Source organism: Rhinoraja longicauda, chromosome 1, assembly GCF_053455715.1.
Source record: "Rhinoraja longicauda isolate Sanriku21f chromosome 1, sRhiLon1.1, whole genome shotgun sequence".
NCBI lineage: Eukaryota > Metazoa > Chordata > Chondrichthyes > Rajiformes > Arhynchobatidae > Rhinoraja > Rhinoraja longicauda.
Window position 1 is genome coordinate 98,753,729 of NC_135953.1, and position 17,313 is coordinate 98,771,041.

The 17,313-nt window shown below is 44.4% G+C and overlaps 1 protein-coding gene across 1 annotated transcript in view; it reads right to left on the reverse strand.

Moving 5' to 3' along the window:
- LOC144595622 (SWI/SNF-related matrix-associated actin-dependent regulator of chromatin subfamily A containing DEAD/H box 1-like) overlaps positions 1-17,313 on the reverse strand; it is a 66,288-nt gene that overhangs the window by 2,217 nt on the left and 46,758 nt on the right. Inside the window, exons 18-22 of the mRNA XM_078403207.1 lie at positions 16,950-17,068; positions 15,264-15,452; positions 14,530-14,648; positions 10,718-10,900; positions 2,091-2,200 (exon numbers count right to left, since the gene is read on the reverse strand). Of these exons, the coding sequence (XP_078259333.1) occupies positions 2,091-2,200; positions 10,718-10,900; positions 14,530-14,648; positions 15,264-15,452; positions 16,950-17,068 (720 nt within the window). The remainder of the gene's footprint in view (positions 1-2,090; positions 2,201-10,717; positions 10,901-14,529; positions 14,649-15,263; positions 15,453-16,949; positions 17,069-17,313) is intronic.

A 17,313-nucleotide genomic window follows, 5' to 3' on the forward strand; every position in this document is an offset into this window, starting at 1 on the left:
CAGAAACAGCTTCTTCCCTGATATTGAATGATTGAGTTCCTTATAAGCTAACAATGTGATCCCAATCTCCCTCCCTACCTCATTATGACCCTTGCACTTTTTTTTGTCTGCACTATATTCTGCACTCTAGTTATTTTTCTCTTTGTGGTACCTGTTGTACTTATATATGGTATGATTTGACTGGGTAGAACAAAGAGTTTTTCACTGTATCTTGGTACACATGACAATAATAAATCAATTAAAATTTAGACAAGGTACAACATAGAACCAGGCCCTTCGGTCCACCGAGTATGCGCCGACCAGCGATCAACCCGTACACTAACACTACCCTACACATTAGGGACAATTTACGAAAGCCAATTAACCTACAAACATGAACGTCTTTGGAATGTGGGAGGAAACTGGAGCACCTGGGGAAAACCCATGCAATCGCGGGGGGAATGTGTAAACATCGTACAAACAGCACTTATGGTCAGGGATCGAACCCCGGCCTCTGGCGCTGTAAGGCTTCGCCAATGTGCTGCTCAAATTTCTTCAGAGGGTGGCACACTGTCAGAATTCTCAATCCCATTCAGACGGAGGCTCAGTCTTTGAGCTGATTCAATGCACAAATCAAGGAACTGCAGAGGTTGGTTTACAAAAAAAGCACATGCAGTGCTGGAGTAACTCAGCAAGTCAGGCATCATATGGGACGTTTCAGGTCGTATGGGTATGGGCGGCACGGTAGCGCAGCGGTAGAGTTGCTGCTTTACAGCGAATGCAGCGCCGGAGACTCAGGTTCGATCCTGACTACAGGTGCTGCACTGTAAGGAGTTTGTACGTTCTCCCCGTGACCTGCGTGGGTTTTCTCCGAGATCTTCGGTTTCCTCCCACACTCCAAAGACGTACAGGTATGTAGGTTAATTGGCTGGGTAAATGTAAAAATTGTCCCTAGTGGGTGTAGGATAGTGTTAATGTACGGGGATCGCTGGGCGGCACGGACTTGGAGGGCCGAAAAGGCCTGTTTCCGGCTGTATATATATGATATGATATGTGACTCTGCCAGAGCCACTGAGTTACTTCAGCATTGTCGTTTTTACATACTTTACTGCCTGTGTAATATGGCTCACAATTTCTCAATTGAGAGCATGTTATCATTTAAGTACCACATGAAAACATGCACCAGCTGACTGTCCATCCTGGTTCTGCAGGTGAGAGAAAGGTTTGCAGGGACAACTGGAGAATCAGATCCAGTGGCAAAGGTGCAAGAGACTGACAGTAACGGGTGAAGATTCACAGGTTCAAAGATCTTTTATTGTCACATGTACCAATTAAGGTACAGTGATATTCGATTTAGGTTGCTGGTTGATTTGCAAGCCAGATACATTGCTGTTAAATAATCAAGAGTTGACTGCATTGTTAAAATACGTTTAGTAGTTCAGATTTGTTCAGTAGTTCCAGGATGGAAAAATCAAATACTAGAAGGCAAAGCTTTAAGGTGAGAGGGGCAAAGTTTAAAGGAGATGTGCGGACAATTTTTTTATTTGTACACACAGGTGGAGGGTGCGTGGAACGTGCCGCTGGGGAGTGGTGATTGAGATAGATTCACTAGTGGGGTTTAAAAGACTTTCGGAGAGGCCTACGGATACGGATTACGTACAGGTAGATAGGTGGTCGTCTTGGCATCATGTTCATCACAGAAGGGCCTGTTCTTGTGTAGGAAAGAATTGCAGATGCTGGTTGAAATCAAAGATAGACACAAAATGCTGGAGTAACTCAGCGGGACACACAGCATCTCTGGAGAAGAGGAATGTGTGATGTTTCGGGTCGAGACCCTTCTTCGGTCTGACGTTTTGGGTCGAGACCCTTCTTCAGTCTGAAGTGTCTCGACCCAAAACGTCACTCATTCCTTCTCTCCAGAGATACTGCCTGACCCGCTGAGTTACTCCAGCATATTGGGCCTGTTCTTGTGTTGTGCTATTCTATGTTCTGGGTATAATGGTAAAACGTACAGACTTTCTTTTTAAAAATAAAGTAGAAACTGGTAAGTTAACACAAACAACTTGCTTTGAGAAGAGATAGAAAATCAATCATTAAACTGCCTAACTCACCTGTTTCGTTTGAAGTCATATCTTGTTCCAGTTTTAGTTTATGTTCCCCAATTTTAAGCATGGACTCTTCAATCGTGCCTTTGCTGATCAATTTAACAATGTGCACTATCCTAGAAACAAAAAAGCACAAAACCAGAGTGTGATAACTTTCCAACTTTCACTTCAAATAGAGAATTGATAGCTTTTTAAATGATATTGCTTTGTCTCAGAAGTAATTTGTGTCAAAGTTTCCCTTGTTCCTCTGAAGATAAACAGGAATTTCTGCCTCTCTCAAATCTAATATATGCTTTAGGAAACCATTGTTTGTACAACGCATCTTGTTTTTGCAGCTGAATTTCATCTGGTTGCACCAGATCTTGTATGATACAAGATGGAGCTCAACTCAGGCGAGTCTCAGACTTTAAACTTAAACTGCAAACTTTACAGACCCAACGGCAGCGGCAGGTCCAAATCCAACGGCAGCGGCGGCAGGTCCCACGGCGGCGGCAGGTCCAACGGCAGCAGCAGCAGGTCCAGGTCCAACGGCAGCAGCAGGTCCAGGTCCAACGGCAGCAGCAGCAGGTCCAGGTCCAACGGCAGCAGCAGCAGGTCCAGGTCCAACGGCAGCAGCAGCAGGTCCAGGTCCAACGGCAGCAGCAGCAGGTCCAGGTCCAACGGCAGTGGCAGGTCCAACGGCAGCGGCAGGTCCAACGGCAGCAGCAGCGTGTCCCCCAAGGCACCGCAGCTCCCGGAAGGCGGATCGCACATGGAGCCGCATGGAGCTGCTCAACATCGGACACGGCTGCGGGAGACTGGCTGGTGAGTACCACAAAACCCTCACCAAAGTCCCGACGGAGCTTGGTAGAACAGGCCCCTGGACCACCACACCGGGGGGTTGGAGACGGAGCCAGCGCAGGGAGAGGAAGCAAAAACGTGGTCGGAGAGCAGGGGTGCAGGCCAGGCTAAGGAGGGCCCCACAAAGACCATCCTTACCAAGCATCTTTCTCGCCAATGTCCGGTCACTCTCCAACAAGCTGGATGCGGTAAGGCTGTGGATCAACACCCAGCGATCCCTGAAAGACTGCTGCGCGCTGATCTTCATGGAGACGTGGCTCAACGCGCTGGTCCCCGACGGGGCTGTGGAGCTAACAAACCGCTCACTACATCGTGCTGATAGAACAAAGGACTCCGGTAAGAGCAAGGGCGGTGGGCTCTGCATCTACATTAACAATGACTGGTGCACCAACCACTCCGCAATAGAGAGCTACTGCTCCCCAGACCTGGAGTACTTACTGCTCAAATGTAGGCCATTCTATCTGCCGCGGGAGTTTACGGTGGTCATCATCATGGCCGTATACATTCCCCCACAGGCTAATGCTAACCTAGCACTAGCACAGCTACACTCGGCCATCAGTAAGCAGCAGGATGCCCACCCCAACGGTGCCTTCATTGTTGCAGGGGACTTCAATCAGGTCGACCTACGAGCCTCGCTCCACAAATTCCATCAGCATGTGCAGTGCCCTACCAGGGGCTCAAACACACTGGATAAGGTGTACACCAATGTAAAGGACGCCTACAGAGCTCTCCCCTGCCCACCCCTGGGACAATCCGATCACCTCTCACTGTTTCTACTGCCCGCATACAAACCCCTCATCCGCAAGACCAAACCCACAATAAAGACGGTCAAAATATGGCCCGAGGATGCCACCCTACAACTCCAGGACTGCTTTGATCGCACCGACTGGGACCTGTTTGCACAACAGGCCACCTACGGTTCAGAGGTAGACTTGGAGGAATACGCATCCACTGTGCTCTCCTACATCAACTGCTGTGTGGAGAATGTCACGGAGGACAAGGAGATAAAGATGTTCCCAAACCGGAAACCCTGGATGAACAAGGAGGTACAGAACCTGCTGAGGGCACGCAACAATGCCTTTAAATCTGGTGACACTTCAGCACACAGTGTTGCCAGGTCATACCTGAACAAAGGTATTAAAAGGGCCAAAGACACCCACAGGCAACGGGTGGAAGACCACTTCAACACCACGGACACCAGAAGCATGTGGCAGGGTGTCAGGGACATCACTGGCTACAAGAGCAGCCCTGCCTGCCCCCACAGCGATATGGCACTGACCAACGAGCTTAACACCTTCTTTGCCCGCTTTGAAACTGGCAAAACCACCTTGAGTGAAAGAACCCAGCCGAGGCGATGGGACAGGTCTTGCAACTGAACACACAGGAGGTACAACGCGCTCTGCAAAGGGTCATCCCACGCAAGGCTGCAGGACCGGATGGAGTTCAAGGAAGGGTACTGAAGGACTGTGCTGAACAGCTGGCTGAGGTATTCACCAGGATCTTTAACCTGTCATTATCTCTAGCTACGGTGCCCAAGTGCCTGAAGTCGGCTATCATAGTTCCGGTGCCGAAAAAAGCAAAGATCTCCAACCTGAACGACTACCGCCCGGTTGCCCTAACGCCGATAGTCATGAAGTGCTTTGAGAGGCTGGTCCTCTCACACATCAAATCCAGCATCCCTGACTCACTGGACCCACATCAATTTGCATACAGGGCAAATAGATCCACAGAGGACGCCATCTCTCTGGCTCTTCACACTGTCCTGACTCACCTAGAGAGACCGGGCACGTACGTGAGGATGCTATTCATAGACTATAGCTCCGCCTTCAACACGGTCATCCCCACCAAGCTCATCACCAAACTCCACCAGCTAGGCCTCAGCTCGTCATTATGCGACTGGATCCTGGACTTCTGCTGGAACGACCGCAGGCAGTGAGAATGGGCCCGCACCTGTCCTCCACTATCACCCTGAGTACCGGCACACCACAGGGCTGTGTTCTGAGCCCCATGCTCTACTCCCTCTTCACACACGACTGTGTTCCTGCATTCGACACCAACACCATTGTCAAGTTTGCAGACGACACAACGGTGATCGGGCTTATCACCAACGGGGATGAAACAAACTATAGAGCGGAGGTGCAGAACCTGGCAGACTGGTGCTCGGATAACAACCTGTCCCTAAATACCACCAAGACCAAGGAGCTGATCATCAACTTCCGTAGGTCACATAACGGGGAATATGCCCCGATCTCTATCAACGGGGACAGTGTGGAGAGTGTGTCCAGCTTCAAGTTTCTGGGCACTCACATTTCGGAGAACCTAACATGGTCCAATAACACTGCTGCGCTGGTCAAGAAGGCACAACAAAGACTGTTCTACTTAAGAACACTGAAAAAGTCTGGTCTACCCCAACAGCTGTTGACGACCTTCTACCGCTGCACCATAGAGAGCATCGTAACGCATGGCATCCCTGTGTGGTACCTCAGCTGCACGGAGGCAGAAAGGAAAGCTCTACAGCGGGTAGTCCATAGAGCTCAGAGGGCCATCGGAACACAGCTACCAGACTTGGAGGGCATCTACAACACACGATGCCTCAGAAAAGCCACCAGCATCCACAAAGACTCTTCACACCCCTGCAACAGTCTGTTCGAACTCCTTCCATTGGGCAGACGATACAAGGCCTTCTACGCCCGCACCTCCAGACTCAGGAACAGCTTCCTCCCCAGGGCCATAGCTGCTATGAACCGGTCCTGCTGAGCCGGATGGCCACAACGCATAGATCAACTTGCACTTTACCTTGTCTAAAAACTGTTACAATTGTTTCGTTTCATTGGGTTGTTGTTAATTACTTAAATTATTGCATCGTATTGGAGGCGCATTCCCAATAATCTCGTTGTACCCCTGGGTACAATGACAATAAAGATATATTGTATTGTATTGTAAATCTACAATCATTCATTGCAATCACTCCACTCTTTAAAATCTTTATTTCAACAGACTGTACTTTATCTTGCACTAAACGTTATTCCCTTTATTCTGTATCTGTACACTGTGGACGGCTTGATTGTAATCATGTAGTGGGGGAGAAAGGAGTTTTATTCCCACTTCTGTTGCACCTTTCTTTGCCCCACTACAATCAGTCTGAAGAAGGGTTATCTGAAAAGTCACCTGTCTATGTACTTCAGAGATGCTGCCTGACACGCTGAGTTACTCCAGCACTTTGTATTCTAATGTAGCAGGTATACTTTTTGAAAATGCAAAGTAATTCAAATATTCACTGTGGTCGATGACGTGTCAAATAAATTGGCAGTCATTGAATTACACTGCACATAAATACGCCATTTGCTCCAAGCCAATCAGTGCCTAGTGCAATGTTTCTTTTCAACCTATTAAAACCTCAAATATTTAAAAATAAAATAATTATTCTATCATTAATAAGCTGCGACAAAATCAAATTTGAAATTTTGTAAAAAGGCTCTGATATTTAAATGCAGTAACAAGCATGGAAATATGAAGAGACGAAGTAGCCCAGTCCAATATTGGAATTTAGTAATAAAGCACTCAACATAAAGTGCTCATCCGTGAAAGAGGCTTTTGGCACAAATGGGAAGCCTCTTTCAATAACATATTTTCACAGATGATCTAAGAACTTGATGCTTGAGATTAACAAAGGTTGCCGCATGGGCGGAAAAATAACAACCAACACATCTTTTTCCAAGAATATTGCAAGTATCAATGAATGTAACGGGCTAAGACTTTATTCCTTGGAGTACAGGAGGATGAGGGATTATCTTATAAAAGGTGTGCAAGATCACGAGAGCAATAGCTACAATTAAAGCACAGAGTATTTTACCGACAGTTGGTGAATCGAAAACCTGGACATAGGTTTAAAGGTGAGGGGGAACAAGATTTAATAAGAACCTGAGGGGCAACTATTTTTTCCACAAGGGTGGTAGGTATATGGAATGAGCTGCCAGAGTAGGTAATTGAGCCAGGTACTATCACATCATTTAATAAACATTTAGACAGATGCATGGATAGGAAAGGCTTAGAGAGATATAAGCCATATGCAGGCAGGTGGGATTAGTATAGATGGGGCTTGTTGGTCGGCGTGATCAAGTTGGGCCATACGGCCTGTTTGCACGCTGTATGACTGACTCCATAACATCAGAAGTAGATGTACACTAGAAAGAACACATCATGCTGAAGATGAGGGCAGCCACTGTAAAACAGAGCAACCTTTGCCAAATGAGCAGATATTCCAGTATAATCTCTGGCAACCTGCCATCCTATTATGCAAATTTTAAAGACTGACGAGGTTCTGTAACTTTGCAATAGCTTAAATTATATCTATAGGGGCTAGCAACAGTACTCAATGGGCGACAAATAAATTGTTGTTGATAAAGCTAAACCACAGGTAAAATATATTATAAACGATCCTTTAGTCTCCTCTAATCTTAGACTTTTAGCCTGTGTTCCCAATGGAGTTTGAGAGCATATCTAGTTTAGTCCAAACTTGGGTAGAACTGCCACCTCTCAGCACCAGACTCAGGTTCGGGTGAACTTGGATGCTATCTATGTGGAGTTTGCATGTTCTCCTTGTGACTGTATAGGTTTTCTCTGGGTGCTCTGGTTTTCTCCCACATTGTAAAGACATGCAGGTTTGTAGGTTAATTGGGCTCTGTGCATGGCCCCTAATGTGTAGGGAGTGGGCTTGAAAGTGGGAACACAAGGTCATAAGTAATAGTAGATTTAGGCTATTCGTCCCATCAAATCTACTCCGCCATTCAATCATGGCTGATCTATCTCTCCCTCCTAACCCCATTCTCCTGCCTTCTTCGCATAACCTCTGACACCCGTACTAGTCAAGAATCTATCTATCTCCGCCTTAAAAATATCCACTGACTTGGACTCCACAGCCTTCTTTGGCAAAGAATTCCACAGATTCACCACCCTGGGATAACAAAGGACAGTGATTGAAGGTTGGCGTGGACTCGGCAGACTTGTTTCCATGCTGTATCTTTCAATCAATCAATAATAGAAAGCTAAAAACTAGAATCAAGATAGCCCTTTGAACTACTTAATGTTTCACAATTTGCATCTGTCCTTATCTCACACCTTTAGTCTTTTCACCTTTGTCCAAACATCTGACTATCAAAACCCCCTCACCTGTTGTACCCACTTAATACTTACCAGGCTTTGGCCTGCTCTCCTCTCTTTCAACATTCCTCCTTCCCCCCCTCGACCCTGCTGTGATCGGTCTGTCAGTTTTACAATCAGTCTGAAATAGGAACCTGACTTAAATTATCACCTATCCAAATTCTCCAACAAAGACATCACCTATTTATGTTCTCCAGAGCCTCATCAGCTCAGTTACTCCAGCACGTTGTCTTTTCTTATCCCTTTGAGCTTCTACTTTTATCTCTTTTACTAAGCAGAAAAGAATGGACTAAAGCAAACACTAATCGAATGAATGGGAGGTGAGGAGTGGCATTGGAGCTGACATAAAGAAAATTATAATTAAAACTGAAAGTACTTGTGCTATAACGCCAGGTCAATCAAAAAAACCCAAGCCTAGTCAAATTACTATCTCAACTGATAATACAAACGTATTCTAAGGACAATAACTAACTCCATATGCAATAATCAGCTGCCTACATATTAACAACCACATTAACCCTGTCTCTTTACCTCCCCCCTCAACTCCATCCAAGGACCCAAACAGTCTTTCCAGGTGAGGCAGAGGTTCACCTGCACCTCCTCCAACCTCATCTATTGCATCCGCTGCTCTAGATGTCAACTTCTTTACATCGGCGAAACCAAACGCAGGCTCGGCGATCGTTTCGCTCAACATCTTCGCTCAGTCCGCCTTAACCAACCTGATCTCCCGGTGGCTGAGCACTCCAACTCCCCCTCCCAGTCTGACCTTTCTGTCATGGGCCTCCTCCAGTGCCATCGTGAGGCCCACCGGAAATTGGAGGAACAGCACCTCATATTTAGCTTGGGCAGCTTGCAGCCCAGCGGTATGAACATTGACTTCTCCAACTTTAGATTGTTCCTCTGTCCCTCTCTTCCCCTCCCTTTCCCAGTTCTCCCTCTATCTTCCTGTCTCCACCTATATCCTTCCTTTGTCCCGCCCCCCTGACATCAGTCTGAAGAAGGGTCTCGACCTGAAACGTCACCCATTCCTTCTCTCCTGAGATGCTGCCTGACCTGCTGAGTTACTCCAGCATTTTGTGAATAAATACCTTCGATTTGTACCAACATCTGCAGTTATTTTCTTTAAAAAAACTGATCGTGTAGATGCAAGTATATCATTGGGGTTATCAAGTGGGCACCTACCTTCACTGGTGCTTAGTTGAGCTGGACCCATGACACCTTGGCAAGTTAGTTCTGGAGTCCCAGAACAACCCCCCACAATACCTGCTCTCACCACCTATGCTACCAGTATCTATTAAATAAAGGAAACTACAAACGATTAACTCACTCTAACAGATGCTAAACAAAGGAAGAAGTTGCAGCGAGAAATTGAGAAAGAATATTAGTAAAATTGACGTTCAAACTAGGCAGGGGTTGAAAAAGGAGAGGAAATTAAGCTATTAAATAAATGTGGCGCACAAGAAACCCTAAACCCCTAACACCCCCCCCCCCCTTCTTCAGAGACCCTGTGGAAATGATGTATTTATGTTTTAAATATCTAGAACAAAGGTTTCAGTGACATAGAACTGAATGGCTATCAAAAAGATAGGAGCATTCTGGTTCAAATAAAGCCTTTACAAAAATACTGTAGCAACAGCAAAAATATATATATTATTGCCAAGATTCCAAAACCGTAGAATATGTCAAAGAAAGCCTCTTCTTTCACCCCTTTCACAGTTGTTCCTTAGAAAGTAGGCAACCAGTTTCCAGGCAACAGCCGATGCAGCTCTAAATAGCTCCAGGAAATCATTCAAGATCGCCTCAGAGCTAATGCTTTGTTCCAACTACAAAGTGCTGGAGGAACTCAACGGGTCAGGCAACATCTGGGGAGGGAATGGACAGGCGGTTTCAGATCAGGACCCTTCTTTCAGACAGATTGGAGGAGTGGGGGGGGGGGGGGGGGAAGCTGGAAAAGGTAGATAGGGGTAGGACAAAGCCTGGCAAGTGACAAGAGGAGGCTATTTGGCAGATGGGTGGAGTAAGAGACAAACACTGTAGGTGAAAAAGAGACCAAAGTGAGTCAGATTAGCAGGAGTGAAATGTAATGCCAGATGGAGGGATGTGGGTACAAGGGATGTAGAGAGCGATAAAAGGGAAGTGGGGAGTCGGGGAAGAGAGATGAGTGCACAGAGGAGATAGGAGTAGGGTGATTGGGGTGGGTGGGAGATGGTAGATGGCGAGTTGGGACCACTTGGTGGGCATAGGAAAGGAGGAATGGGTTGGGTGAGCATTACATGGAGTTGCAGAATTTGTCTGAAGAAAGGGTCTTGAAACGTCACGTCACCTTTTCTCCAGAGATGCTGCTTGGCCCACTGAGTTATTCCAGATTTTTGTGTCTATCTTTGGTGTAAACCAGCTTCTGTTGTTCCTTCCCACTCACTCGATATTCATACCGTTGGGTTGTGTGTTATCCAAGTGGAATATAAATACTTTGATCTCTTGGACAGCTCCCCCAAGAGATGGAGAACTGCATCAACAAGTTACTGATTTTTAAACTAAACTGGAGGGGCAAACCACCACTGCTGAATCAGTGTGAAATAAATGATTCAGACAAGGCCTAGATTTTAGTTGAAGACATTTTTTTTCCATCTTACTTTTTCTGTCCAACTCGGTGGCATCGATCTTCTGCCTGTTTATCATTGTAGGGATTGCAGTCAATGTCATGAATAATGACAACGTTGGCAGAGGTAAGGTTTATGCCCAGGCCCCCGGCTTTGGTGGACAGCAGGAAGATAAAAATATCCATATCTGTGTTAAACTGGTCTATCAAGTGGATTCTGAAAAAGAAAGTGAGCTGAAAAGTCATTTGTAAATCAATGACATGCAGGCTGCCTTCATAAAAGGAGGCAAAGAAGGCACATACAAAAAATATAAACATTAAATACTTTCCACTTACAACTACTTGCAGGTACTATCACAATGTTTAAGAAACATAGAAAATAGGTGCAGGAGTAGGCCATTCGGCCCTTCGAGCCTGCACCGCCATTCAATATGATCATGGCTGATCATCCAGCTCAGTAACCTATACCTGCCTTCTCTCCATACCCCCTGATCCCTTTAGCAAAAAGGGCCACATCTAACTCCCTCTTAAATATAGCCAATGAACTGGCCTCAACTACCTTCTGTGGCAGAGAATTCCACAGATTCACCACTCTCTGCGTGAAGAAGTGTTTTCTCATCTCGGTCCTAAAAGACTTCCCCCTTATCCTTAAGCTGTGACCGCTGGTTCTGGACTTCCCCAACATCGGGAACAATCTTCCCGCATCTAGCCTCTCCAACCCCTTAAGAATTTTATGTTTCTATAAGATCCCCCCTCAGTCATCTAAATTCCAGCGAGTATAAGCCGAGTCTATCCAGTCTTTCTTCATATGAAAGTCCTGCCATCCCAGGGATCAATCTGGTGAACCTTCTCTGTACTCCCTCTAAGGCTAGAATGTCTTTCCTCAGATTAGGAGACCAAAACTGTACACAATACTCCAGGTGTGGTCTCACCAAGGCCCTGTACAACTGCAGCAGAACCTCCCTGCTCCAATAACTCAAATCCTCTTGCTATGAATGCTAACATACCATTCGCTTTCTTCACTGCCTGCTGCACCTGCACGCTTGCTTTCAATGACTGGTGTACCATCACACCCAGGTCACTTTGCATCTCCCCTTTTCCTAATTGGGCACCATTCAGGTAATACTCTACTTTCCTGTTCTTGCCGCCAAAGTGGATAACCTCACATTTATCCACATTATATTGCATCTGCCATGCATTTGCCCACTCGCCTAACCTATCCAAGTCACGTTGCAGCCTCCTAGCATCCTCTTCGCAGCTAACACTGCCACCCAGCTTCGTGTCATCCGCAAACTTAGAGATGTTGCATTCAATTCCCTCGTCCAAATCATTAATATATATTGTAAATAACTGGGGTCCCAGCACTGAGCCTTGCGGTACCCCACTAGTCACTGCCTGCCATTCCGAAAAGGACCCGTTTATTCCTACTCTTTGCTTCCTGTCTGCCAACCAATTCTCTATCCACCTCAACGTTGAACCCCCAATACCATGTGCTTTAAGTTTGTACACCAATCTCCTATGCGGAACCTTGTCGAAGGCCTTCTGAAAGTCCAGATATAACACATCGACTGGTTCTCCCTTATCCACTCTACTAGTTACATCCTCGAAAAATTCTATAAGATTCGTCAGACATGATTTGCCTTTCATAAATCCATGCTGACTTTGTCCGATGATTTCATCACTTTCCAAATGTGCTGTTATCACATCTTTAATAACTGACTAGCATTTTCCCCACTAACGATGTTAGGCTAACTGGTCTATAATTCCCCGTTTTCTCTCTCCCTCCCTTTTTAAAAAGTGGGGTTACATTAGCTACCCTCCAATCCTCAGGAACTACTCCAGAATCTAAAGAGTTTTGAAAAATTATCACTAATGCATCCACTATTTCTGGGGCTACTTCCTTAAGCACTCTGGGATGCATCCTATCTGGCCCTGGGGATTTATCGGCCTTTAATCCATTCAATTTACCTAACACCACTTCCCGACTAACCTGGATTTCCCTCAGTTCCTCCATCTCATTAGACCCCCAGTCCCCTGCTATTTCCGGCAGATTGTTTATGTCTTCCTTAGTGAAGACAGAACCAAAGTAGTTGTTCAATTGGTCTGCCATCTCCTTGTTCCCTATGATCAATTCACCTGTTTCTGACTGCAAGGGACCTACATTTGTTTTAACTAATCTTTTTCTCTTCACATATCTATAAAAGCTTTTGCAGTCAGTTTTTATGTTCCCTGCCAGTTTTCTCTCATAATCTATTTTCCCTTTCCTAATTAAGCCCTTTGTCCTCCTCTGCTGGACTCTGAATTTCTCCCAGTCCTCTGGTATGCTACTTTTTCTGGCTAATTTATATGCTTCATCTTTTGTTTTAATACTATCCTTGATTTCCCTTGTTAGCCACGGATGCACTACCTTTCCAGGTTTGTTCTTTTGCCGCCAAACTGGGATGAACAAATGTTGTAGTTCATCCATGCGATCTTTAAATGCCTTCCATTGCATGTCCACCGTCAACCCTTTGAGTATCAATTTCCAGTCTATCTTGGATAATTCACGTCTCATACCCTCAAAGTTACCTTTCTTTAAGTTCAGAACACTTGTTTCTGAATTGACTTTGTCACTCTCCATCCTAATGAAGAACTCCACCATATTATGGTCACTCTTGCCCAAGGGGCCTTGCACAACAAGACTGCTAACTAACCCTTCCTTATTACTCAATACCCAGTCTAGAATGGCCTGCTCTCTCGTTGGTTCCTCGACATGTTGGTTTAGAAAACCATCTCGCAAACATTCCAAGAAATCCTCTTCCTCAGCACCCCTGCCAATTTGGTTCACCCAATCTATATGTAGATTGAAGTCACCCATTATAACTGCTGCACCTTTGGTGCACGCATTTCTAATTTCCTGTTTGATGCCATCCCCAACCTCACTACTGCTGTTAGGTGGCCTGTACACAACTCCCACTAGCGTTTTCTGCCCCTTAGTGTTTCGCAACTCTACCCATATCGATTCCACATCCTCCAAGCTAATGTCCTTCCTTTCTATTGCGTTAATCTCCTCTCTAACCAGCAACGCTACCCCACCTCCTTTTCCTTTCTGTCTATCCCGCCTGAATATAGAATATCCCTGGATGTTGAGCTCCCAGCCTTGGTCACCCTGGAGCCATGTCTCCGTAATCCCAACTATATCATAATCATTAATAACTATCTCCACATTTAATTCATCCACCTTATTACAAATACTCCTTGCATTGAGACCCAAAGCCTTCAGGCTTGTTTTTACAACACTCTTACCCCTTATATAATTATGTTGTAAAGTGGCCCTTTTTGATTTTTGCCCTGGATTTGTACAGGTACATTTAGACAGGTACATGGCTGGAATAGGTTTAGAGTGATATCTGCAGGCAGATGGGATTAGTGTAGCGGGGACATGTTGGTCGGTGCTGGCAGGTTGGGCCGCTGTGCCTGTTTCCACGCTGTATGACTATATATTACCAAACAATATACATTACTATTTGTTTCTGAATGTACAGAGTTAACTTTTGGCAAATAGTAAGTTGAGTATTAAAATCCTCATGCAGAAACAAGGAAATGCAGATGCTGGTTAATACATAAAAAGACACAAAGTGCTGGAGTAACTCAGCAGGTCAGGCAGCATCTCTTGAGAACACTGATAGGTGATCAGTCTGGAGAAGGGTCTCAACCTGAAACTCCGCCTATCCATGTTCCCCAGAGATGCTGCCTGATTTGTTGAGTTACTCCAGCACTTTGTGTTATTAAAATGCTCATGTAGGTCTAAGCAACTATGTTTCTTTTAAACTTAGAACCAGACATCATAACTATATATAGCATTACCTGGCAGAGATTCGGGTTTTGCCATCCAATCGAAGGTATCTGTGCTTATGGTGCTTCAAGAAGACTTCTATAATGTCCAACATCATTGTAAACTGGCTAAAAAGAACAACTCTGGAACCCTGGTAAGAAGAAATTTCACATTCAACAAACGTTGCTACAGCTTGGACAATATCTGTGATTGCAGATCACTTCGATATATTCTCAGATGGTGCTATAAAAATGGAATTAAAGTCGTCATATTCTGCGACAATGGGATACAAAGTTATTTATCCTAAAATACTTGCAACAAGTGTTCATGGAAGAAAGTGAAATTAACAGTGCAAAGTTCACATAATTCATTTGCCTACAGTCCACAAGTAAATAATACAAATCAAAACACTATCCAGGCTGGTCCATGGGAAAATTAAATCCTTTGATTTTTAACCAAAACATTTACAGCATTTCATTTGCTGAAATAGTCAGATCAAAAAATTAAAAGTCATGCAGTCGACCTTCAAACTGAGAAAATGTGTAGGAAAGAACTGCAGATGCTGGTTTAAATCAAACTTCAAACTAAGAAAACTTGTTCCAAAACACTGCTGCACGAAGGCGCTGACATTATTTGCTATATGTGTGCGCCATTTAATTTATATAAAAGTAGTTACAGGAGCAGAAAATCCCGTTATTGTACATTTGGTTACTCCTGGTGTCTTTAATAAAGATAATTTGTTGATATATTTTTTTTAAAACATTACCTCCTCTTTGAGTGTTGAGAGTATATTCTCCAACATTTGGAACTTTCCCGAATCCAACAGCAAGTCTGTTTCTAATTGAAATTTCCGTATGCTGCTAAATTCTTGACACAGATGGTGCAATTCAAAATCAGTCATCACCGCCATGTCTTCAAAGATGAGATCGGGATTGGCATCTCTGTGAGTGGGCTCCTAGAAAGGAGTTGGTAGCAAAATGTGAATCGACAATTTACTAGCTTACTGTATTTTAATCACACACTCTACCAGCCTCGTCTAGTTTCAATAAAGTACTGCTCAAACCTTAAAGCAGCAATAGGTTTGAAGTGGTATTTAATTTTGACTTTGTTTGATATAAATTGTATAAATCAACAGACGTGGAAAATACATATTTAAGTTCCTGTATTCCAATGTGAAACACAATTCAGTTAGTCATACAGCATGGAAATAGGCCCTTCCACCCAACTTGCCCACTTTGACAAACATGCCCCCATCTACACTAGTCCCACCTGCTTGCATTTGGCCAAATCCCTCTAAACCTATCCCACACATGTACCTGTCCAAATGTTTTTTTAAACGTCATGATAGTACCTGCCTCAAATACCTCCTCTGGTAGCTCATTCCATATACCTATCATCCTGTGCGTGTAAAAATAATTGCCCCTCCTATACCCTCTGGTTTCTTGATTCAGATACTCTGGGCAAAAGACTGCACACTGATCCTATCTAATCTGCCCAATCTGTATAGGCCTTGCCTAGCTTCACAGAAGTGCAGTTCTGTCAAACTTTAAAGCACCAATAGGTTTGTTAAGTGTCATTTAACTTTGACTTCATTTGACATAAGCTGTATAAATTAAAAAAAAGAAAATACATATTTAAGTTCCTGTATTGCAATACGAAATACAATCCGGTTCTGTAAGTCTGTAATATTGTCATTGAGTTTAGCTTGATTGCATTTATATATAGTATCATTTGATTTGATTGGCCAGCATGTAAAACAAAGTTTTTCACTGTGCCTCAATACACGTGTCAATAATAAACTTAAACCTGATCTTGTTGGAGATGCTGCCTTGGACCTCTCTCCATCTCATCTTTGCTGAGATGAAGTGAGACTCAACCCATTTTCTTGGGCAAATATAAAAGGCCTCATACAACCTTTCCTAAAGTGGAGCAGGGGAGTTCTCTGTGAGGCCCTGGATAATATTTATTTCTCATCTGAAAAAGCAGAAAACACTGGAGATACCTGCAGGGCAGGCAGCATCAGTGAAATGTTAAAGAGAGTCAACTTGCGGCAGTAATAGTTTCTCCCTTCACTGACTGCCTAACCAGCTGGGTCAGGCAGCATTGCCCAACCGAAACGTCCATGTTCTCCAGAGATGTTGCCTGACCCACATGAATTACTCCAGCACTTTATATTCTACACAATATTCCAGCATCTGCAGTTCCTTGTGTCCCCACTCTTCTGGGTATCTCTCACCTTTGCTATTTTATTTCAGAGGTCCAGCAGATTTGTTCTCTGCAGTATTCTCTAGACAAAAGTATTTCATTGTCTCTAAAATGCTTTGGGGAAAGTTTGTAAAATGTATGTTTTATTTGCATTCCATTATTCCCATTTTGCAGGAAGCAGTTAATAACATTTTATTCTCAAGTCCTACAAGTCATTATAAAAGTTATGAAATGACACAAGCCTTACCTTCTTCATTAGCTTGGCCATTTTTCTAAGCTTCTCAGTGGTATAATACTGCCGATGGAGCAGTGGGTGGTTTGCCATCTTTCGAAGTTGCATCATCACATTGCACAACTCATCTTTTACTGCAGTATAAAATTAGGAGCTAATCAGTGTGGTTAAAAGAGAATACAGCAAATATATTGGGCATTCTTTGCAGAAAAGTAATAAAACCAGTGGGTAAAACAAGAGTGCTGACGTAACTCAGCGGGTCAGGAAGCATCTCCAGAGAACATGAAAAGGTGAAGTTTCATGTCAGGGGGGGGGGGGGGGGGGGGTGTAGGAGGAGGGAGAGAGGGAAGATAAGTAAGCTGCAAGAGAGGATGGGCAT